The 25,907-nt window shown below is 42.7% G+C and overlaps 2 protein-coding genes across 2 annotated transcripts; both read left to right on the top strand.

The window, feature by feature from the left end:
• The first annotated feature begins 10,649 nt into the window (after positions 1–10,649).
• Positions 10,650–12,092, top strand: LOC102856310 (keratin-associated protein 16-1-like). Its single transcript, XM_006901707.1, has one exon. It carries the CDS (start codon positions 10,650–10,652, stop codon positions 12,090–12,092), a length of 1,443 nt encoding a protein of 480 aa, XP_006901769.1.
• Positions 12,093–23,837: 11,745 nt separating this feature from the next.
• Positions 23,838–24,926, top strand: LOC102855900 (keratin-associated protein 29-1-like). The gene has a single exon (XM_006901706.1). The coding sequence runs from the start codon at positions 23,838–23,840 to the stop codon at positions 24,924–24,926; it is 1,089 nt and encodes a 362-aa protein (XP_006901768.1).
• The last annotated feature ends 981 nt before the right edge of the window (positions 24,927–25,907 follow it).

Genomic DNA, 25,907 nt, shown 5'->3' with positions numbered 1-25,907 from the left:
ACTGATGGCTGAAATTTCAGGACATTTTAATTTTACAAAACTCACACCCTAGGTAATTCTGATGTAAAATTAGGTTTTAAAACCTGTAGGGCCTGATGATCTTTTGAAGTTCCTCTGGCTCTATGACGCTGTGCCTTATGAAAAATGAGTTATCTTAGTTATCTACTGCTGCTATAACAGAACTACAAATGGATGGGTTTATCAAACAGAAATTTATTCTCTATGATTTCAACTCAACAACTCATTACTGTTGAGTCTCAACTGACTCACATCTGACCCGCCACTGGGTTTCGGAGACTTTAAATTGCAGGGGAGGAGATTACTCGTCTTCCTCCTGCAGAGCTGACGGTGGACTAGAACCACCAGAGACAAGGTCTTTAGGTTAGCTGCACAACTTCCTGTGGACGTAGAACATAGAACAGTTCAGGAGCTTAGACATCTGAATCCAGGCTTTCTGTCTCTGTTGGTTCTAGAGGAAAGCCTTTGCTCCTTTTAGTATCTGAGGAGTTAGCATTCTTGATGCTCTAGATATATTTGGGCATCAATCTTCCTGTTCACCTAGGAGTGTCTCAGTGCAGGGACCCCAGGTCTGATAGGCATGCCCCTCCACTCCTAGCTCTGCTTTTTGGTGGTAGTCAGTCCCCTCTAGTCTCTGCTGACTTGCTTAATCTCTTCTATATCTCAAAAGATATTTAGTTAAGACACAACTCAATACTATCGATGATATCCCGCCTTATTATTACAATGTTGTTGGTAAATGCTATCAAACAGATTAGTCCATAGTGACTGTATGAACAACAGAGAGACATCTTGCCCTATCCTGTGCCTTCTCCACAATTTCTGATATGCTCAAGCCCATTGTTACAGTCAATAGTGAAGACCTTGTTGAAGGTCTTCCTTTCTTTCACTAACCCTCTACTTTTCCAAGCATGATGTCTATTCCCAAGGACTGGCACCTCTTGACAATATGGGCAGCATATGTGAGACCAAGTTTCACCACATTTGCCTCCAAGATAGATTTGTTTGCTCTTTTGCAATCTTTGATATATTGAATATTCTTCACCAACGCCACAATTCAAAGGCATAAATTCTTTGATTTTCCTTATTCATTGTCCAACTTACTACTAAAACAATAGAAGTTAAGATTACAACATATAGGAAAATTACATCAGATCACTAAATGGAAGAGAATTACAAATCGTGGCCTAGGCAAATTGACATGTATTTTTGTTGTTGTTGTTGTTTTTGCTTCATAAGTAAATTTATATTAGTTATATCAGACCCTAAAGTACTCAGGAGCAACGGTGTCTCTCTGGAGACTAAGGTGCACCCGATACAGGCCATGGTATTTGCAATCGCTTGTTATGCATCAGAGAGTTGGACAATGACTAGGGAGGACAGAAGGAGAGTGGATGCTTTTGAGCTGTGGTGCTGGAGAAGAGTACTGAATGTACCATGGACTGCCAGGAAAACAAACAGATTCATCTTGGAGAGAATTAAACCAAGCTACTCCTTGGAGGCAAGGATTCTGGGGCTTCGTCTGACATACTTTGGGCATGTTGCCAGGAGGGACGGGTCCTTGGAGAGGGACATCATGCTTGGGAGGGTGGAGGGACAGCGCAGGAGGGGAAGACCCTCTATGAGATGGATTGATTCGGTGACTGGGGTAATCGGGATGGGTGTGTCAGAGGCAGTGCGGTTGGCGCAGGATAGAGCAGGGTTTAGGGCTTTTGTGCATAGGGTCGCTATGAATCACAAACGACTCGACGGCACATAACAACAACAACAACAATCAGACCCAAGCAACTCCAGATCCCCAACAAACTACCCCCACTTTAAAAAAAAATTTTTTTAAATACTATTATTTGTTGTGTGTGTACCGTCAAATCGGATCTGACTGGTACAGGAGGAGATTGTCCCTCCTTCTCTAGCAGAGCATCTGGTGGATTCGAACTGCGTACCTCTGGGATTGCAGTGCAGCTTCTTGCCACTAGGCCAGCAGAGCTCCCTTACCCCCACTTTTCAAACCTTCTTAGAAGCTACCTTGTTTTCAGGCTTATTTAAAAAGGTAAGGGAAATTGAAGGAGATGACCTATGTCTCCATATCTAGAGTCCCAGGACTTCTGGGTATTGCATTCCAGAGGGTTAAGGCTGTAAGCTCCAGGACTGCCATTATCATCATTCCAAGAGGATGACAAAGCCCAAGATAAACAGGAATTTTGAGTCTTAGCAGAAATTACGTGTGGACCTGAATAATGTATGGAATCTAGTCTCTTTTCAAAAGATTTTTATTCCCTGTGATGGCACACTGGTATTTTGAACCCGATTTTTTTTCAGAAGGTCTTTTAAAGGCTGGACCTCTTTGAAAGAGTTCACAACATGCTAATTTAACGCAGTGTTTTGGATCGTCAGTAATCTGCCTCTCTTTCTACTTTTCTTCTTTTGTCATTCTTCTCTCCTCCTCTTCTACCTTTTCTTCCTACCAAGAGGAGACCTGGGCCAAGTGTCATGGGTTTTGACTATTGCCCATTTAGAGAGAAGAATGAGTGCTCAGTTCATCACGGAGCCGGGAGAACGTGACTCCTTAGCCTCCTGCAGTTTTATGACGAGTCTCTCCGTTTTGCAGGGCAGTCATTACTCATAATTGCTGCTCACCAGCCGAGAGCAAACACATGTGCGGCACACTCCACATACCACACATAGGCACAAATATTTGCCTTGTTCCTGTGGGATGCGACAGGGATGCCATTTCTACTGGGGAGGAGCCACGTGACCAGATCATCTCTACCAGACTTTGCAGCAGAAGTCACAGAACATACACCTACGGTCATGTTGGCTTTTCTAGACCACCGCTAATGACAGAGTATGCCAACCTGCTGTCAGAGTTGATGTGAAGGAGGAGCCCACCGTTGCAGAGCCAGAGTCAGCTGGTGACCAGTTTGCCCTTCCTCTGTTCCACCTGGGCTACTGAAGCCTGGTGATGTTTGGCCATGATGACAGGTTTGGGAGTAGATGTATTTTTACCCTCTGGACAAATAGCAGTTGGGGACGAGTGGGGCTTTTTTATGAGTTGAGGTACTCAGAACTGGAAAATAAACAGCTCGCTAATAAGCCGTTCTTATGGAAACAGTCGTAAATAATAACAAAGAAAACATCCTGTGCTTTGTGCCAACACCGTCGGGTGAGGGGGTATAAAAGCTGCTGGCTGCTTGGCCTCGCTCAGACTTGGGGAACTCTGGCCACGTTACTGACCTGCGAGCTGACCATCCGGGACCATGTCATGCTGCCCTGGGGACTGCTTCACCTGCTGCCCTCAAGAAGAATGCTGTGAAACTTGCTGCTGCCAGCCTTCCTGCTGTGGCTCCTGCTGTGGCTGCTGTGGCTCCTGCTGTGGCTGTGGTGGCTCTGGCTGTGGAGGTTCTGGCTGTGGAGGAGGCTGCTGTGGATCGGGCTGCGGGGGAGGCTGTGGCGGAGGCTGTGGAGGGGGCTGCTGTGGCTCCAGCTGCTGTGGCTCCAGCTGCTGTGGCTCCTCGGGGTGCTGTGGTCCAGTGTGCTGCCAGCCCACACCTGTGTGTGACACGAAATGAAGACCTGGATCTGCACCACTGAGGTAGTCCAAGTGGAACACTCCATGCGCTCCAGATGGAGACCTCTTTGTCTCCAGGACCTTCCATGCCCCCAAGCCAGTAGTGTCCTGCCTCCCGGGTTAAATGTAGAGGAAAACTGGTTCTCCATCGCAGGCCCTCGTGATTCAACGTGCTGAGAACAACAGCCATGCTGATGTGAGATTAAAACTGGATCACCCCAGGTGATACCCCTCAGCTTAAAGAGTGAAACCCTTATGGCTTTTTGTTCTTGAAGTGAAAAGGCATCATTTTATCCAAGATGTCTTTGGGACTGACTTTCCCTCCCCAGGTTTCTGCTGCTTTTGAGACATAAAACTTCTCCTTTTGTCAACCTCTGAATAAATGTGAGCATGCTGCCATCACGTTATTAGTATTCCCGCCTCTTCTTTCACCTCCTCGTTGGGCTAGATGAAGGAAATCCGACATTCAGATGATGGTTTTTGAAATGTGGTTTAGAGGTCTCCCGCATTAGCATCCCCTGGGGGCCAGTTTGAAGCAGTGATTTGGGGACCCATCCTGAGACAGGCAGAATCAGAGTCTACAGGGGAGATCTTGTTTTAGCAAGAATCCCCAGGTAATTCTTAGGCCTGGAAGTTCGAGAACCACTGGTGTAGACTAAAGCTCCCATATGCTACATGGGATTTACCTGGGGAGGTGTTTACAAGTGCAGATTCTGGAGCTTCACCGGTGGAGCTTTTTTCTATTAACTGTAAGTTGAGACCCTAGCACCTGCACTTTTGAAAGCTCCTGAGTCAAAGTCAAAGCTGGCCACATTCAGTCCTGAGGATGGGCGTGGCTTCTTTCTTCCTCACTGTAGTCTCCCTAGGATGGATCTGCCGGAGAGTTTAAGGCTTGGTCAAAACTCTCCGACAAATTCAGGGTAGGAAGATCTGCTAAAATCAAGCTTGGTTTTGATTGGAAGGAATTCCTGAAGCAAAGCATTGTGAAGCCACAGGCTCTGAAGATGTTCTAAGCAGTCAAGTTCCTCTTCCAGTCACATGTTTTGCCGGGTCTTACAATTCTGTTTGGTTTATTTCTCTCCCTTCCCACCCCGCCAACCATCTATATTTCTTCCTCTTGAATCTCAGAGATGAAGAGAATGAGTGTCCAGGTGCGCGGGAGCCTAGCTGGAAGGTTAAAGCTCAAGCGAGGAAGATGATTTAACATCCTTCTGAAAATGATCATAAGCTCCGCATGGACGAAAAGGAACTCTGCTCTTTTCCCGGAACAACCATTACTTTTATTCTCCCCAAACAATGTTTTATTAAACAACTAAACAAAAACATTTGTCTTCTGAAATGCATTACACATAAGCATTGTTCCCTAGGATGTAAAGATTTATGAAGGATAAAATAAAGAAATAATAACAACTAGATTCTAGCCATTCAAACTTTATTACTGATGTATATCTTTCCAGATTCCCTTCTGAGCATATTTACAAATAAAATTTGGATTATAAGGCTTTTATTTTTCATCTTTAAAATGGACTGCTTCATTTTTTTATAAGCCCACTTTTTAGAGGTAGAATTTATTTATAAGAAAATGTTCCAAAAAAAAAATAATTAAGTTAGAGTAAGGATGGCAATGGAACCACCTTACCTCTGTAACTTGATTTGTGCCACTATTAGAACCTCTACTCAGAATATTATTGCTTTTCCATTTTTGACTCATGCACTTTTAACTTGTTAGTATCTTCTAGGCTGCAACACTTCCATGATACATCTTCAAGGATATGAACATGTATGGCTAAGCACAATTGATAACAGTGCATCTAAATTCCAAAATCAGTCTCCATAATAGTCTATGTGTTTCCTACTGCCAAGGGGGCCCTTTAGAGTAGTGAGAGAAGACATTCACCCTGAAACCCACAGCGTCCCTTTTCAGCAGGAAGTAGCTAAGAGAATACGCCATCCCCTTTTCCTTAAGAATCAGGGTGAAGTCTCTCTCAGGGAGGAGTGATAGGGAATGGCAAGGGACACACTGACAAAGGAGATTAATCAGAACTGGCTTTGACAAGCACTGTGGCAATTAGACAATTAAAACAGACGTGGGGGGTGGGGAGAAGAATGAACTGGGGAGGAGGGTGGAGAAAACAGTGCAACAATGAATGAATGAAAACCCAAAATCTCTGTAAATGTTCATTAAAACGAATAAAATTTAATAATAATAAAAAAAGAAATTAAAAAAAATGAAAAAAAATGTTCCTCACTGTGCTGAATGAACGGCACATAACAACAATAACATACTATGACAGGTTTGGCATCCACTTCCTAAACAACCGACCTCCAGAAACAGATGAACTTTGATAAATGTCGATAGTTGTAGAGGAGCTTCAGGCCTTTTGTTCCTATGGTCACTATGAGTCATGTTTGATTTGAAGGAAATCAACAACAACAACATGCTGAGTGAACTAACTCAGTCCCACAAGGACAAATATTGCATAAAACCATTACTGTAGAACAAGTATAAAGATCCAAGGGTGGGGAGAGAGTGGAAGCAGAGGGACGAGGATGTGCTGGGGAGGGGGGAATTAATCATGGGATTGTACAATTTGTTGTTTGGGGGGGTGTGTGTGTGAAGGAAATTGGAAGAATTTGGTCTGAAAAACAATGTATTTTAATTTTGTAAATAAAATATATCATAATAATAAAATAAACATAAAAATAATAAAAAATAATTTCATAAACAGTGTGATAAGATCTGATGATTGTATGTATTTGTGTGACACCCACTGCAATTGAAATATAGCATATTTCGATAATCTCAAAATTCCCCAAGTCCCCCTTTGTAACCCTATCCTCTATTCATGACGCCGAGAAACCATCAACTTGAATTAACTCACTGTACATTTTGCCATTTATAGAATGCCATATTAATAAAATCATAAGAGCATGAATTCCTTTTCACATCTGAAAATTATTTTTATATTTAGCCATACTTTGGCAGTTTGTCCCTTTTTATTAGTAGTGTTCCATTAAATGGATAAACAAACTTCAAAAAAATACATTACCTACTGATGATCATTTGGACTGTCCCCAGTTTTGACCTATTATGAATACATTTTCTGTACACATTCCTATACAGATTATTGTGTGAACATACAACAGACAGCAAATGAATATTTAACTGTGTTAGTTTAGCTTTGTAAGAAACTACCTGACATTTTTAAAAAAAAATGTGTGACATTTTGTATTTCTACCAGCAATATCTGAATTATTGTTCTCTAAGTCCTTTATAACATTTGATATTGACAGTGTTGCTTGTTTTAGCCTTTCTAGCAAGCGTGTAGGGGTCACTTAATTTTTTTCATTTGCAGTCTCTTTCTTAAAGCCTAGCAGTAGTAGTATCTTACTTTTGCCAAGAATTTGAGGTTTGACTCTGCCATGTTTCAATCTCAGACTCTATCTTAGAGACACCACTTCTGTTTTATCTTTACAAGTAGAACTGTCAAAAGACCTCTCCATTGTTACATCTCAAAGGATTTTACTTTTAACCACTGACTCCTGTAGAGTCTACCCGTTTAACACTCCATTACATTGCTGTAGTCCCAGGCACTGGTCCATTCAAGTTGTCACCATGAAGCTTTTGGGCTATTAGTCCAGATCTCTATGGCCCCTCTGCCTTCAAACTTGTTCAATCTCTTCTCCAATTTCTTGTCCAAGCCGCTCCAATCTCTTCCCCACAGAATAGCCAGAGTGAACTTTCCAAAATACAAACCTAATTAAGTTATTTTTCTGATTAAAACCCAGTTTTCAGCACAAAACTTTTTATGACGCGTCACCAGATCTTTCATGAGTGCTCAATAACCCTTCTGACTCTCCACTATCCCCTTCAACTTCATCCTGACTATATTGAATCAAAACAAAACCCACTGGCATCTAATTCTTGGTGACCCTTTATTGGGTTTCCAAGGCTGTAATTCTTAATGAAGAGAGACTGCCCATCTTTCTCTTACGGAATTGCTGGTGGATTTGGACTATCAGCCTTTTGGTTAGTGAAAGCAACATACACTATATTACCAGAGAGGGAGAAAGAGAGTGCTGCTTGAAGTGAAGAATAATGAAACTTAATCTCACTTGTGTTAGACATGTTATCAGGAGGAGTTATCAAGAGATGTCACGACTGGGCAGCTGAAAGGTCAGAGAAGGAGAGGAAGAACCTCAAGGACATGAATTGACACAGTAATTGAAAACAATGGGCTTAAACACAGAGGAGATTGTGAGGTTGGCCCCAAGAAAGGGCAAGGCTCCCATCTGTTGTGCATAGGGTCAGTATGAGTCACTCTGCTCACTGATACCTAATAAGACACCAACAAATTGAAATATCTTTTGCTCCTTGAAGATGCTCTATTCACATGCCTTTAGTTTACACAACTGATGGCTTTTTATCCTTTTCCCTTATATATTCAAATTTGTCATTGTACATTTGAGAATATTTTCCAATTTTCCATGCCAGTGTTTCTCCTGCATGACCCCCCCCCGAACCCAGCGTTATGATTGCTATGGATGCGTCTTCTAAACTGTGGTTTCTTTATGACAGGAACTCCCACTCGTTATTTTTTATCCCATTACATATACCTCAATGGTGAGTGAGTAAAGGAGAAATTGACTGAGTTAGCAGCTCTATAAATTAAGGAATGACAAATGACAGAGGGAAAAATAGATGAATGAGAGAAGGGGATAAATGGATGAACTCTCCAAGAGAGAGTCTGATTTTTCCTTTGAAGCTGAGAGCACTTGGTGGAGACATGGCAGTCACTCTTCTCTGAGGGAGGATGTCTGGTGTTGGAGTTTAGAAGCAATGTCTCATGTTGTTTTCTCATCACACTTCTGTTTCAAGCAATAGTGGAGATAACTTTCTTTGTCACAATTTCTTTAAAAGATAAACTTGGATACTGCATAAGACCATTATTGTAAAAATAGGAAGATAACTAGTAAAACAGGTTGGAAGATAGGGAAGCACAGGGGTGAAATCACAAAGTTGCACAAGTTGGTGGGTGGAGGGAGTGGGTATAGGAAATGGGAGAGATCCGGTAGGGACCTGAAAAAGATAGGTTGATGGTGGGCATAGTTCAATGGTGATTAATTTTATAAAACATAATGAATAGGAATGATTGTATGAAATACAATGTGAATGAAGAATAGTGTGAAACACAATGTATACAAACTTTGTAAGCAAACCAGTATAAAATAAAAATTTAAAAGAAAGTTGAACTTGGGAGACCACTCTCTAGTTTCTTATCTTTCTTCACCTTTTGGATTATTGACAGACATCTTTTTTTTTAGAAGTTGTTAAAATTCTCAATGGCAAGAAGGCTTCTTGAAGGTCATTGAATGCTTGGGGTGGGTTGGGGGAAGACTAAAGAGGAGAAGCAGAGAGCTGGATTAAGTGTTTCCCAGGGGGAGGCAGAAGGACCTTTGTGGCTTGCTGTTAGGTGCCATTGAGTCAAGTACGACTCAAAAGTAACCCTATGAACAACAGGTTTGAATCTCATCCTATCCTGTGCCACCCTAATGATCTCTGATATACTTAAGCCCATTGCTGCACTTACTATCAATCTGTCTCGATGGGGTCTTCCTGTCTTTCACTGACCCTCCATGCTTTTAAGCATGAGATCCTTTTCCAAGGAATAGCCTCTTCTGGCAATGTGTCCAAAGTATGAGGGACAAAGCTTTGTGATTTCTGCCTCCAAAGAGCACTCTGGCTGCACCTTTTCCAATGCAGATCTGTTTGTTCTTTTGATAGTCTATGGGATATTTAGTACTCTTCCCCAACACCACAACTCTTCTGTCATCCTTATTCATTGTACAGCTCTCAGAAGCATAGCAAATAGTGGAAAGGGCCACGGCCTGAATCAGGCACACCTTAGTCTTCAAACTGATATCATTGCTCTTCAGTACTTTGGAGACATCTCTAACAGCAGACTTGCCCAGAGTAATACATCTCCTGATCTCCTGACTGCTGGTACCAAGGGTGTGGATGGCGGATCCAAGCAAGATGAAATTGCACTGCCAACACAAAGGTACACAATTAAAACCCACCAGCTTCTCTGCAAGAGAAAGATGGGCATTAGCTGCCATGTGATTTGCTGCCTCTGAAAACCCACGAGAGGGTCAGCTATGAGTCGGTTCTGACTTGACGGTATACAACGACAACAGGGGCAGGTAAAGACAATGCTCTAGAGTGGGGCAGCTCACAATGAAGGATGGAGGACAATATGATGGGCTTGAATCTATGGTGTGTGGCTTTAATAAAGGCCTCTGAGACATGGTGGCCCACATAAGCTGACGAGTGGAAGGAGAGCAAGCCTAGGCCAGGGTGGGAGCAGGCTGTGTGTGCTATTCAGTGGATGACTTAAACACTACGGACATTCCGCACTTCCCATCTATCTCTTCACCTGGACGAAGGGGAAAGAACTTCTGCCACATGGATGACTGTCTGTTTTAATAAGATCATTGTTGTAAGACAATACACAAAATACGCACCACCTCCCTGAAACAACTCCTCACATATGTTTGTACCATCTCTTGTTCATCTGTCGTAGAGTTTGTCATTGAACTGTAATGGATCTGCCTGCTAAATCATAGATTCACAATAATGGATGAGTAAGTTCTTAACCATATGGACATCCCCTATGTCCAGCCCAGGGCCCAGTGCAGAGGACCAGAAGTGGATAAATTATAAGCTTCTTTCTTCTTCCTCCATTCATGATGCTCGGAAACGCAGGTCACCCGGCTTGAAGGTGATGGTGCTTACAACTAACTGCAGCTCTGGGATTCCAAATTTAGCAAGTTAGTAAACAAACAGCTTCTTTATGGGGAGGCAAACGACATCCAGATCAACAAAGCCTGGTCTAATAAGGTGTTGCTCTACAAACTGGCCCAAACAGCAATGAGGAAGAGATGCTGGATCCCCACACAGAACACGCCAGTGAGGGGGTATAAAGGTGAGACGGCCTCGGAGGACAGTCACAGCTGGGCAGCTCCCCTTCAGCACTCACTCGGAAGCAGAAGAACCTCCACCATGTCTGGCACCTGCTATTCCAGGAAATGCCCCTCTGTGCCAGCCATCTCCCTCTGTTCCCGGGAGGTGAGTTGTGTGAGGCCCATCTGCCTTCCCAGTTCCTGCGAGAGCCAGACGTGGCAACTGGTGACGTGTCAAGACGCTTGCGGATCTTCCAGCTGTGGCTCCCAGTGCTGTCAGCCCTCTTGTCCCGTGAGTACCTGCACCCAGCCTGTGTGCTGTGAGGCCACCATTTGCGAGCCTTCCTGCTCCGTAAGTACCTGTGCCCAGCCTGTGTGCTGCGAAGCTACGCCTTGTGAACCTTCTTGCTCCGTCAGCAGTTGCTGTCAACCTGTGTGCTGTGAAGACTCTTCCTGCCAATCAGTCCTGTGCATGCCCACTTCCTGCCAGCCAATCCTCTGTGAGCCCAGCTGCTGCCAGCCCATGGTCTGTGAGCCCAGCTGCTTCTCAGCTATCTGTGCTGTGCCAACTGCCTGCCAAGCAATGGTCTGTGAGCCTGCGTGCTGCCAGCCAGTGTGCCCAACACCCAGTTGCTGTCCATCTGTCTGCTCGGTGACCAGTAGCTGCCAGCCCATCTGCTGTGACTCCAGTCCTTGTGAGACTTCCTGCTCAGAGGCCAGCATCTGCCAGCCAGCTGCCTGTGTGACTCTGGTCTGTGAGCCCGTTTGCCTCCGGCCTGTGTGCTGTGTTTCAAGTCCTTGTGAGCCATCGTGTGTCTCCAGCAGCTGCCAAGAGCCCTCGTGTTGTGTCTCCAGCATCTGCCAACCCATCTGCCCGGAGTCCAGCCCCTGCTCCCAAAGTGTCTGTGTGCCCAGCTCCTGTTCTCCAAATGTCTGTGTGTCCAACCCTTGCTCACAAAATGTCTGCGTTTCCAACCCCTGCCAATCTACCTGCTACCTAGTCAAACGCTGTCGGTCCATCAGCTGTGAGCCCGTTTCCTGTACATCCAACCCCTGCCAGCCGCTTTGCTGCCGCCCGGGGTCTTCTGCATCTGCTATCTGCCGGCCAACTTGCTCTCGGCCCACTTTCTACATACCCAGCTCCTGCAAACCGCCTTGTAGCACTTCCATTTCCTACCGTCCGATCAGTCGTCCATTCTGCTCAGGTCCCTTGTCCTACAGGCAGCCATATGTGACCTCCATCTCCTATCGCCCCAGCTGCTACCGCCCTTGTTACTCCATCCTGCGCCGTCCTGCCTGCCTCACTTCTGTCTCTTACCGCCCGGTCTGTTCCCGCTTACCTTGTGCTGAGTCTGACCTCTGCAAGCGGGATTGCAAGAAGTCTACTTCCAGTCACTCAGATTGTGCCGACTCTACGCCCTGCAAGGAGAACGTCTCAGAGGCAAGTCCCTGTTCAACCGCTGCTGCCAAACCCCGCAGTCCCATTGCCAGTGTGTCTGCAGCTGCTGGCCAACCTGCTGCCAGCAAACCAGCTGATTCCTGAACCGGCTCCAGTTCACCCATTTCTGGGAAGCAAGTCATCAACTCAAGCCAGTCATCAACAAGTCAACAAAGTCAGTTAGAGGGAAAATCTGACTGCCTTCCCATTATTGCCCCCTGCACCACCTCTCGCCATCTGCTTATGTTTCAAGGAGCTCATATAAATGTCAGTGTTCTCATGAAGGCCCTTGGGCACTGAGGAGGGACATTTCGGCTTCCTGTCTGCGGCTGCCATCAAGCTGAGAAGAGTTGCCTCACTGCATCACCTCTATCTCTTCTCTAAAATCTTTCCTGTCTCTCTGTGTGTTCTCTCCCTTGCTTTGTGCACTCAAGCTCCTTGGTGACTTCTTAAATGGGATGAAGATCTTCAACTGTTGAATAAACATGATTAAGTTGAAGTGATATGCTGTTCGAATTGCCTTTCTGTTCCCCCCCCCCATAATCTCATCAACCAACTTACTTTATGTTTGAGGGTAGCTCTGTCCGTCCGTCCATCCATCCATCCATCCATCCATCCATCCATCCATCCATCCATCCATCCATCCAATAAGCCTTATCAGAAAACTATGTGGTGCTAGGGACTGTGTTAGACTCTAGAACTACAAAGACAAAGATTTCAGTGCCCGCTCTTAAGAAGGTCACCTCCCCCTCCCCAGAACTGTAGAACTATAAATGCCCTCTGATATTCTCCCCCTTCCACACACACATAAAAAAAGCAAGAAGAGTATTTCCTTAACACCCTACAAAGGCTGAGCTTAACTCCTGGCAAGACATGCAAATCATGTTAGTTTCCATTTTTTTCCCCTTCCTGCATATTTCAAAGCCTTTATCAAGCATCCTCACAGGGTTAAAATGAAAACCAAAATTTCAAGGCAGGAGTAAAGAAAATGTTGAATCATTCTGGGTTCCCCCTTGATTAGTGTATCGTTTTAGTCATAGAACAAGACAGAGATCTTTTAAGTGAATTTGCCTTCCAAGTGGGTCATATATTGTCCAAGGTGATGATAGCAGGAACTTTAGAACCACCTCTGTTAAGTCTGTATTCATTGATCACTTGCATTCATTCTTAAAAAAATAAATAAATAAAAGGAGTGTAAAATGGTGCAACCACAATGGAAGGCAGTATGGCACTTTCTTGAAAACTTGGCTATAGAAATACCACTTGACCAGCAATTCCATTACTGGGAATAAACCCTAAAGAAATCAGAACTGCCACCCAAGCAGATATATGCACATCCATGTATATTGTGGCTTTGTTCACAATAGCAAAGAGTTGGAAACAACCCAAGTGCCCATCAACAAATGAATGGATAGAAAAGGCCTGATAAATTCACAAAATGGAATACTATGCTGCATTGAAAAACAAGGAACTCATGAAATATTATATAAAATGGGTGACCCTGGAGGATATTATGCTGAGTGAAATATCTCAGTCACAAAAGGACAAATATTGTATAATGTCACTATTGTAAAACAAGACTGACATCGGGGTTGGGAGGAACCTAAGAAAAGAGGGGATAAATAATGTATACTGCAATGAAACAGATAAGGGAGAAAACCATTTAAAAGGAATATATAATTAGGTATTATTTTCATGATAAGATTACAGAAAAAGAAATGCATATTAAAGTAGACTGTGGACTGTCGGGGTTTGTATAACAATGAAAGATTTTTTTTTCTTCAAAGAGAAAAATGAACTGGGGGTGAGGGGTGGGCAGGGAAGAAAATGTGAAACAATGAATAAATAGGGAAAAAGAAATGGAAAGAATATGTTGTAAAAATATGTTCATGAAAAAAATCATTAATAAAAATAAAACAAAAACAAAACAAACAAAAAACCCCATAAACAACACCACCACCAAAAGATTCTAACAAAAAAAATGGGGTACTTTGATGGGAAGATTGATAAGCAAATAGATGCTGATGGAATTCTTTATTTTTCAATTTAGCATATCAAGTGAAAAAGGTTTATTAAGGTAATAATATAAAGGAGGTATGGCTGGTGAAAGATAAAGATGGATGGAAAAAAGGAAAAAGAGGGGACTTCCCTGGAAATTCAGGAGTAGTTCCAAAGTTTTTGGCTGGTAGTACGTGTCTGTGCACACACACATGGGCAAAGATAAGACAAGGCACTATGATTTCACCAGGGCCTGGATAGGGGGCATGGAAGAGTTCCTGAGGAATGTGATTCTGGAGGCGAATCTTTTATGTCTCATGACTTTTAGGACATTTATACATTCACGTATAAGTAAATGTCATCTGTGAGTTCAGTACTAACTAGTGATGCTTAAGCATAAGTGCCAGTAGAGGATTGGGTAGACTTTAGTTAATGGCAAACTGCTCATGATGAGGGCTACTTAGCGATATCTGGGTCTGGTGTGTATACTGGGCGGTAATGAACAGCACTGGAGTCTAGAGACTCCTTTTGGTTTGAATGACTGATTGAAAGGATATAGACAGATTGGAGATGTACTGGCTGGCAAGCCATTGACTTTAGTGCGCACAATGGAATGAAAAATAAAATCAGGAATCATATTTACAATAAAGGCTCAGGTAAACTGGGTTTCTTGTGGAAGAGCCTTTCTGACAGTCTCCTAAATCCTTTGAGGAGTCCCTGGTAGCATACATTGTTAAGGGGAAAGTTGCTAGCCAAAGGGTTGGTGGGTCCAATTCAACCAGAGAGGTCTTGGAAGACAAGCCTGGAAACATGCTACTGAAGGGTCATAGTTTTGAAAACCCAGTGGAGTCATTCTATTCTGCACACTGAGGCTGCTGTGAATTGCAATATACTTGCTGATGAGTACCAACTGAACAGTTGTTCCCATTCTTTATATAAGCTTTATGCATATCCTCCTGCAATCACCAAAGACAAAATATCTTCAAAGAAATCACCTCCTATGTGAGTAAAATGGGAAATATCTGGTGTGAAAAACAATGCATTTGAATTTTGTAAATAAACTAATATCAAAAAAGGAAGGATAACAAAAAAAAAATCTAAGAAAACACCCCCTGTGCTTAATTCACAGATTGAAGGTCTATTTCTTGTTCTCAAGGTACAGTTTGGGAAATTACAAGAATAGGCAAAGGTACACTTGGGCTTCTCAACCTCAGCACTGCTGATCATTTGGGCTGGATACATTCTTTGCTGTGGAACACTGTCCTGTGTATTTTAAGATGTTAATCAGTGTCTCTGGCTTCCATCAGATATTGGCAAACATACTTTGAAAATAAAAGCTCACTCTCATTTGCGACTGACTATTAGACAATAGTAGAATGAAAGTAAAATGTGTCCCGACGACGAGTGTTGGAGCAATTGTCTCATTAGACCATTGACATTTTTCTCTATATCTTTCTAGAATAAAAAGAGGAGTTGGCTAGGATTTAAAATCTCTGTGCCAATCACTGGGCTCAGAGTTCCATACAAGTCACAGCAATCTTGTTAGATGAGATTTCTTTCCACCCATTTTATAGATTAATGAATCCAAGAGACAAATGCTCTTAAAGTCCCAAAGTAGAGACAAAGAATGTGGTATATAGTCACATGATTATTACACAGCAAAGAAAGCAAATGAGCAATGGCTACATGCAATAACAGGTGACTTTTAGTAACATCCTGTTGATCGATATAAATAAACACCACAAAACCCGATATGTTGTTGTTATGTGCCATCGAGTCGTTTGCGACTCATAGCGACCCTATGTACAAGAGCTCTAAACTCTGTTCTATCCTGTGCCAACCTAGCCGTCTCAAACGCACTTATTCCCACTGCTCCAGTCTCAGAATTGATCCATCTCATTGAAGGTCTTCCTCTCCTTTGCTGCCCCTCCACTCTGCCAAACATGATGTCCCTCTCCAAGGACCAGTCCCTCCTTGCAACATGCTCAAACTATGTCAGACGAAGCTTCAGAATCCTTGACTCCAAGAAGCATTCCAGCCTCACCTTTTCCAGGCAAACCTGTTTGTTCTCCTAGCAGTCCATGGTATATTCAACACTCTTCTCCAGCACCAAAGCTCAAAGGCATCAATTCTCTTTCTATCAACCCTACTAACTTTTCAACTCTCTGATGCATAGCACGTAATTGCAAAGACTATAGTACAGATCAGGTGCATCTTAGTCTCCAGCCTGAGATCGTTGCTCTTCAGTACTCTTGAGAGGGCCCTCACAGCTGACTTTCCCAATGCGATTCATCTCTTGATTTCCTGGCTGCTGTTACCAAGAGTGTTGATTGTGGAGCCAAGTAAACAAAAACTGTTAACTATTTCAATCTCTTCACCATCCATACTGATGCTGCCAATTGGCCCAGTGGTGAGAATCTTTGTTTTCTTGATGCTGCGCTTCAGTCCATATAGGAGGCTGCAGTCCTTGACTTTCTGCAGCAAGCGCTTCAGGTCCTCCTCAGTTTTAGCAAGTAGGGTGTGTCATCTGCATAGCGCAGGTTGTTGATGACTCTTCCACCAATCCTGATGCCACATTCCTCTTCATACAGCCCAGCGTCTCGGATGATCTGTTCTGCATACAGATTGAAAGGTATGGAGACAGAATACATCCCTGATGAACCCCCTTCTTGATTTTTGAACCATGTAGTGTTTCCTTGCTCTGTTCTGATGACTGCCTCTTGGTCCAAGTATAGGTTTCGCATTAGCACAATCAAATGTCCTGGGATTCCCATTCTTCTCAGAATTAGCCACAGCTTGTGATCCACACAGTCAAAAGCCTTTGCATAAATGAAGCACAGATAGACATTCTTCTGGTATTCTTTGCTTTCGGCCAAGATCCATCATCTAACATTAGCTATAATATCCTAGTACCATGACCTCTTCTAAATCCAGCCTGTACATCTGGCAGTTCTCTGTTGACATAGTGTTCCAAATGTTTTTGGATAATTTTCAGCAGAATCTTGCTTGCATGTGATGTTAATGATATTGTTTGATAATTTCCGTACTCTGGTGGGTCACCTTTCTTTGGAATGGGAACAAATAGCGATCTTTTTCAGTCAGTGGGCCTGCTGGCTGTTCTCCAGATTTCTTGGCACAACTTAGTGAGCACATCCAGGGCAGTGTCTGTTGAAATATGTCAATTGGTATGCCGTATATCTCAGTTTAAAACTAGCACGCACGCACACGTATATAAACAGATGTATGAATATCTATACACTTACACATATAAGTATTTGTGTACAATGTTTGTTGTTGTTGTTACGTGCCGTCGAGTCACAGGGGACTAATAGTGACCCTATGAAGGAGAGTCCTCAATGCTTGGGTGTCTCTCATCCTCTCTCCAGGTTCATAGGGTTTCCGGAGGCAAGCTATTACAGAAGTGGATGCCACTCCTCCTTCCAAGCTTGTTTCAGTTGGGGAGCTTCACCCTACTCTCTGTCCGTATTAGGTAACCAGCCATTAATGCATTTGACACATCAGTGTTGTAGTGTTCAGCCTCACAGCAGTCACAGGTTACCACTGTACTTGTGTACAATGTAACATAGACATATAATACACACATTAGAGTTTGTATATAAAACAAAGGATTAAGAACAAACTTAGGGTAGACTCTGTAATAAGTTACATATAAATGACTAAACACAAGCTATCCCAAGTTCGTGGGTTTGTTTTTTACCCCAGGCTTTGACAGTTTGTAGACTGAAAAATAATCTGAGAAGCTGAACTATATGAAGATGTGTGTTATGCAGATGACACTATCATGCTTGCTGAAAGTGAAGACAACTTGAAGAATTTACTGAAAAATATCAGAGACTAGTCTTAAGTGTGAATTATACTGCAATATTAAGGGAACAATTGGACCAATTAACAATGTCATAATAAATTGAGTCAAGATTGGTACTGTCAAAGTTGTCATTTTCTTTGGATTAGCGATCAATATCAATGGAAGCAGCGGTCAAGAAATCAAAAGACATCTTGAATCGGGCAACTCTGTTCTCAAGGATCTCTTTAAAGAGTAAAGAGTACGGATATTTGTCTAAAGACTAGGGTGCGCCTGACCCAATTGTTTCAATTGTTTGTGAAAGACGAACAGTGAGTAAAGAAGACCAAGAAGATTTGTTGCCTTGAAAGTTGATATTGGTGAAGAGCAATGAATATCCTATGGACTTCCAAAAAAACAAATACATCTACCTTGGAAAAAGTGCAACCAGAATGATCCTTAGAAGTAAAGATTGTGAGACTTTGTCTCACATACTTTGGGTATGTTGTGGGGAGGGTCAATTGCAATGGAATAAGGGATTATGCTTAGAAAGGTGGAGATTCAGCAGAAGACAAGATTCCCAACAAGATTAATTGATCGATGATGGCAACAATGGGCTTGAAGCGCAGTGTGGAGTGTGAAGGTGGGATAGAATCAGGCAAGATTTTGATCTATTGCACATGAGGCCACTATGAGTCAGAGTTGATACGTTGCAACTTATCACAACAACTACAATGTCTTTTTGTTATAGTCACAATAGCCCTCAGTGATACCTGAGATTCTTTTGGTGGCTTAAATGAAAGTAAAATGAATGTTCTCTCTACTAAGAAGTTTCTTTAAGAGTAAAGGAAACCATGATATCATATGTGAAAAATGTGTTCACTTGAACAGTCAACTCTATGAAGACAAAAGGTCAACAGTTACTCAGAAGGCAAGGTGAGAAGGCAAGGAGGAAAAGGGAAGCTAAATAAACAGAAACGGAACAAACAGGACTGAAATAATGCAAATGTTGACATTTTGTGAAAATGGTAATCAATGTCACTGAACAATTTGTATTAAAATTTATTAAACGGACATGCAATTTGCTGTACAAACCTTCACCTAAAGCAGAATAAAATAAAAAAAAGAATAAAGGAAACAAGAGGATTACCACGAGAAAAATGGATATGAGAACGGATTGTTTAGAAATAAAAAAGAGTAGTGGATATGGGTATAACATGTTGACACCTTTTCTTTGTCTACATGTGACACAGACACAGTTCTTCAAATATACTCACATTTGCATTTTGATTGATCTCTTTACTAAGACTGTGAATATTTATTTCCCCTTGAGAGATGGAGAACTTCTGGATCTAGATGTTTAGAATAAAACACAAATGAGGGTCTATGTAGACTTTAAAATATGCAGACACAAGACAGAGGGCAAGAAGAAGTAATTGAGGCAATAACATAAAAAATAATCACAGGAAAAGAATTTTTTTTATATTTTATTATTTTTGTGTGTGTGTACCATCAAATCAGATCTGACTGGTACAGGAGGAGATTGTCCCTCCTTCCCCGGCAGAGCAACTGATGGATTCGAACCGTGCGCCTCTGGTATTGTAGTTGCAGCTCCTTATCACTAGGCCACCAGAGCTCCCTTTGGAAAAGAATTTTAAGGACATTGGAGAGGTTTTCCCAAGTTCCAGTCAGAAGAGATATTTTTCTTTTAAAATGAAAGTAAAGATCAGGGGACAAAGTTATAAAAATTTATGCAAAAATCTAACACGCTGAAGTAATGAGTAATGGCTTTATAGTTTAGGATTACAGTCTCAGGATGGAGCTAAAGCAATCAGAAATCATAGTTAACAATGACAATGATGGACATCTTTCTATTAGGGATAGTGATTGGGGCCTTAAAATACAGCGAGAGGATATCTCAGTGGGCTCTACCCAAATGGAGCAAAGAAGAGCAAAAGCAGATCAAAGACATGGAAACAAATAGTCTAAAGGACTAATGGCCCATATGATCCTTAATTTCCTTGACCATGAGACCAGAAGAGCGGGACAAAACTGTGGGATGAAACTCAAAATTAAAAATTGACCAACCTTCAGGTTCCACTTGCCTGGCTTGGCCAGCACTGGTCCCATTTGATGGTTCCACCCTTTGTGAACCATTTCCCATGTTGTTTGGTCCTGGTTACTGTTGCCATTGCCCTCTGTGTTTCTCCCAAAGTCTTGGGCTCATCCCTTCTGTCATGAATGAACAGAGAATGGACAGGTGAGATCCAAGGATTCAGGGGTTAATAGATCAGAGTGTGGGGAGCTAGGATGAAGAATAATGAGCTTGTGGAGGTTGGGTACCTGTAGGGGGCTGTCCTTGGGTGCTCTTCAGTTGACGTGGTTCTCATTCATTGTGATGACCCCAAGAACCACTTGGAACCACATCCAAATATACCAGCATTGCCAATGAAAACATAAAAAATTGACCATCCTTACTGGTCAGAAAAAGGCTGAAGGAACCATGGGTATATGACCTTCAGCCAACCTTCAAGTGTAGAACTGAGCTCACCTCATATGGTTCAACTGTTAGCTTAACAATAGACAGGTTTAGAAGGTGAACAGTAATACCAGAGAGGTGCACACCTCTTAACCGCAGTCAACCAAACGAGATCAGAAGGGCAGTGTGTGCTTAGGGACAAAGCTCAGAAGGCAGAAAGCACAGGAAGGAATGGCTGGAAATGGGAGTCACAGGCAGGAAGTAGGAAGAGGACCGTGACTTTGTTGGAACTGCAGTCAATGTCATAGAACAAAATGTATATGAAAACCTAATTTGTAAAAAAGAAACAACAAACCTAATTTGTTCTCAAACTTTCACTCATCACAGTAAAAAGTGGCCAAGACAGTGTGGTACTGGTACAATGACAGACACATAGATCAATGGAATAGTATTGAGAACCTGGAAATCAGCCCATCTACCTATAACCAACAGATTTTGACAAGGAGATGAAATCAACGAAGTGGGGAAATGACAGCCTTTTAAACAAATGATGTTGGCAAAATTTTGCAGAAAACTCAACAAGATCCACACCTCACTCCATACACAAAACCCAATTCAAAGTGGATCACGGACCTAGGACTAAAAGAAAAGCTTAGAAGAACTCTAGAAGTCCTAATCCACAATATAAACAGTCTTCCAAACATCCTGAAAAATCCACAACCAGGAGAGGATGAAATAGATGAATGGGACATGTTAAGAATCAAATCTCTATGTACATCCAAAAACTTCTCCAACAGGGTAAAATGGGAAGCCACAGACTGGGAAAAAATATTTGGTAGTGACATATCAGATAAGGGACTTATATTCAGAATTATAAAACACTCAGGCATCACAACAAGATAAAGGTAAACAACCCAATTGAAAAAATGGGCACAGGATATGAACAGACACTTCACCAAAGATGACATTCAAATGGCAAACAAACACATGAAGAAATGTTCAAAATCCCTAGCTCTAAGAGAGATGCAAATCAAGAGAACTATGAGGTATCATCTCATTCCAGTAAGACTAGCAAAATTTAACAGAACAGCAAGCAACGAATGCTGGTGAGGTTGTGGAGAAACTGGAACTCTTATTCACTGTTGGTGGTAGTGTAAAATGGTGCAAGCACTATGGAAGGCTGTATAGCGCGTTCTCAAAAAGTTGCAGTGGCGAGCTCTAGTGGCTTAGTGGCAAGAAGGTGTACTTCAATCCCAGAGGTGCACGGTTCAAATCCACCAGATGCTCTGCTGGAGAAGAAGGAACAATCTCCTCCTATACCAGTCAGGTCTGATTTGACGGTACACACACATACAATAATAAAATAAAATAAAATAAAAGGTTGAAAATAGAAATACCATTTGACCCAGCTATTCCACTACTGGGGATATACCCCAAAGAAACCACAACTTCCACCCAAGCAGATATATGCACACCCATGTTTATCGCAGCTTTGTTCACAATTGCAAGGAGTTGGAAACAACCTAAGTGCCCACCAACAAACGAACGGATAGAGAAGCTGTGGTATATTCACACAATGGAATACTATGCTGCCTTGAAAAACAAGGAACTCATGAAATAGTACACAAAATGGATGATCCTGGAGGACATTATACTAAGTGAAATATCTGTCACAAAAGGACAAATACTGCATAGTGCCACTGTTGTAAAATGGGACTGATGTCGGGTTTGGAGGGAGACTAAGAAAGATGTGGTAAATAATGTACACTGCATTGAAACAGATGAGAGAGAGAACTGTTTAAAAGGGATATATGATTAGGTATTATTGTCATGACAGGAGTCCCGAACGAAGGCTGCATAGTGAAGTGGACTTGGGGGAAGGATTGGATAACAATGAAAGAATTTTTCTTTTGCTTTTGAAAGAGAAGAGTGAACTGGGGTGGGGTAGGTTGGGCAGGGAGAAAAGTACAACAGTGAGTGAATGGAAATCCAAAGTCTCTGTAAACTTTCATTAAAATGAATTTAAAAAGAGAAATAAAAAAAAGTTAAAAATAAGATAAAGATGCAGAAGGAAGATGTTAAGAAGAAAGCACTTTGCAGGTGTTATTTTGCAAGGTATCCTTTAAAATTTTTACCATTTTCAGGAATTTGTGAGACACTTAGAAGAACAAAAAATCAACTGAGCAGTAGTAATACAGCTGTGAAATCTTGATACTTGGAAGACTTTTGAAATTGGCTAAAATGCCCAAATGAATGAAATTAGCAGTTAGGCCAGAAATCAAGTGCAGCCCTAACTGACTCACAAACCCGTAGAGTTTCTGCTCTCTCATGGATGGACCTACAGCATGGTCAAGGTCATCACATGAACTGATGTGTGATGCTGAAGTTGTACTTCTGTACAGGAGGAGATAAACTATTTTTCTGCTGGAAAAACCATTTTTACCTGCTGGATTCAAACCATTGAACTCTCATTTAACAGCCTAACACTTAACAATACACTATACCACTGTGGACACCATAGAATGAGTTTGATCCTTCTTGGTGCAGTAGCCTGCAGTTTTTAAAATTCTACATGTAAAAGGTTATCTTTTGATGTATTGTGAATAAGAGGTCAGTACTTAGCGCAATTCGATGCAGCTGATAGTTACAGTCGCCAGGGTGGCAGATGACCCCAGTGTGACGCCTGGCAGCCTGACCGTGAGACAGTGTGCTGTTGAACAATCACTGGGCTTCAATCACAGTAATAGAAACACCCCTGCCAAAGTCAAGGGACCTCGAAGGAGATAAAATCAGAGCTTTGGGGATCAGACAGTTTCAGATTTTAATTTCGTTTCTCTATCACAATGGATCTAGTTTTGGAGATTGATATGAAGTCTCTGAGTTATTTTTTCTACTTCTAACATAGTGGTGACCACTATTCTAACTACCTTGCTTGGAGGAGTCAATGACAAGTTTAATCAGGGTCTTGCTACATAAATGGAAGCCATTATTATTGTTGTTATTAGTAGTGACATTTCAGGAAAGCCAAACAGGAAGTTTCTAGAAAGACGTGGAGACATTCAAGTACCCTTAGGATCACTGTCTAATCTTCCATGTCTCTTCTCTGATACCCATCTTTCCCATCTGGGTCATAGCTTCATTTCCTGATTGTCTGAATGGTGCTGGACGACATTCCTGGAGGCAGAGCCGAGCAGCATTGGCTTGGCTGAGGCCTCCTGATGAGGGGTTAGTGCAGAGAAAGGCTTGCTTCAGCGAGGCTGGGAGCAACCTGTAAAAAGGGGCCAGCTCATTCCAGAGCAGGAACAGTATCAACAGATCCAAATTTGGCAAAGAAAACTCCCAACTCAACAGACAAGTTTTTTAAGTGGGGACAGCATCTCCTAGGCTCCTCAAGCTCGCTAATCAGATGTTTATACGTAAACGAGTATAAACAATAACAAGGAAAGATGCTATATGTGTGCTGACACCCATGGGGAAGGAGTATAAAACCCCTCAAGTCTTAGATGACTTTCAAACTCAAGTACACCAAATTTGCAACACCCCAGCCAGGTGAGCACAGACAGCAAGCACCATGGTGGACAACTGTTGTCCTGGGAACACCTTGGCAGTTCCAGCTGTGCCCACCACCTCCATATGCCCCAATGGTGGCAGATTCCGGAATGCAATCTGTTTGCCCAGTTCTTGCCAAAACAGAACGTGGCAACTAGTTACCTGCCGAGAAAACTGTCAGCCGTCCAGCAATGCTTCAAGTGGGTGTGCATCTGCTTCCTGCCAAGCTACTACCTGCCTTCCATCAGCTTCTTGTGTGGGTTTTGCCTGCCAACCCATTTATTCTCGAACAGCCTGCTGTGAATCCAGCACCAGTCAGCCTACTTGTCTGGATAACTCATGCCAGCCAGCCTGCTCCGAAATCACTGGTTGTCAAGCAAAGTGCCTTGATGCTAGCCCCTGCCAACAAGGCTCCTTCCAGAAATCTGTCTGTGTGTCCAGATCATGCCAAGAAGCTTGCGGCCAATCAGCCTGCTGTGATGCCAGATCCTGCCAGCCATCGTGCTCTGAGGTAACTTCCTGTGCTGAAATATCGTGCCCACCAGCCATCTGTGTGTCTAGTCCATGCCAACCATCTTGTTGTCAAGCAGGGTCACATCAAGTCACTTGTTGTGAAGACCAGCTGTGCAATTCAACTTATTACCAGCCTATCTACTATCTTATTAACCCTTGCTACTCGGTTCCCTGCATGCCTGTTCCCTGCCAGCCATCAGCACCTATGTATGCATTCAGTTGCAATCCTTCTTGCTGTGAGCCCTCCTGCTGTCAGCCACGCCACTGCCAGCCAGCTTCTTCCATACCCTTCATCTGTCAGCCAGTGGCTAACTGTCAGGCCCCTTGTTCTGTAAAGTACTCTTGTAAATCAGTTCCTTGTGGCACCACGTTTTCTTGCCAACCACCTTGTGGTGGATCCACTTCCTGCAACCAAAGTGGCTGCAAATCCCCCTCCTGCCAGCCAGCCTGCTGTGTGACGGGCGTAGGTAAATCGTCTGGTGGTGGTTCCAAGTGCTTCCAACCAACTTCTTCAAGTTTCTGCAAAGCAAGCAACTGCTTGTCGACTCCTTGCCAACCCCGTCATGCATCCAACTTCCGGAAGGCAACCCTTTGTTGATGGCGTTCAAGTCCCACCTCCTCTGAACATGTCCCATCGTCTACGAGTACAGAGCCACAGGCAGTGCCTGTCTCTGGCCAAGAACAGACGTGGCCTGTTTTCTAGCTTTACCTGCAGTCCAACCCCAAGTTCTTTCCAGGTGCTGATGAAGAAGCTTGTCCAGCAACACAGAGATCATTTTTTTCCTTAACCAAAATGATCTTTCAGCAATAACGGCCCACATGATAGCTTGGGTTTTGGTGTTGTCAATTTGTTTCACTTCAGCAAAACCTTCTTTCATTTTTCTTTCTTTTGATGCTGCCCAGCTTTAAGAAAACTCTTTTGTTGTTAACTGCTAATAAAAGTGAGACTGGCTAAGCATAATAACTGTGACTATTGACTTGTGAGTTCTTATTTTATTTCAAGATATCTATACACACAGGACTCCGTTCAGGTTAAATTTGAGCCCGGATACTTTGGACTCACTTAAATCAGTAGGCATCTCCATCCTCATCCTCAATGTTGCCTTGAGAGATAAGATTTCGTTCTCTTGGACGCTCACTAATGTGCACAAGAGGTCATCAGATTGTTCAGCTTTGGATGCATAAGGCTAGAGTTCTAGATGCTCAGCCTCAAAGTGTCTGAGAACCAGCAGTGCACAGTTTCCAACCTTTTCACCACCAAGACCTCTTCTGAGGTGAATGACGTCAATTTTCTAATAGTAAATAAACTTAGAGAAGCCAAACAAAGATAAAAAATGACTCAGTCGTAGATGGAAATAAGGAAGCAACCTGGGGGTGGTGGTACAGTGGTTAAGCACTCAGTTGCTCACCAAAAACTCCGCAGCTCAACCCCCTAACCCCATCCCAGGCCGCCTTTGGGATAAAAATGTGTCAATCAGCGTCTGTAAAGATTTACAGCTTTAGGAACAACACTAGAAGTCCTAATCCACAACATAAACAGTCTTCCCAGTATCCTGGAAAACCTACAACCAGGAGAAGA

Source organism: Elephantulus edwardii, unplaced genomic scaffold (assembly GCF_000299155.1).
Source record: "Elephantulus edwardii isolate Elephantulus edwardi_28Jun2011 unplaced genomic scaffold, EleEdw1.0 scaffold00340, whole genome shotgun sequence".
Taxonomy (NCBI): Eukaryota; Metazoa; Chordata; class Mammalia; order Macroscelidea; family Macroscelididae; genus Elephantulus; species Elephantulus edwardii.
Note: the sequence above shows the minus strand (reverse complement) of the source record. Positions and strands in the feature narration are given on the sequence as shown.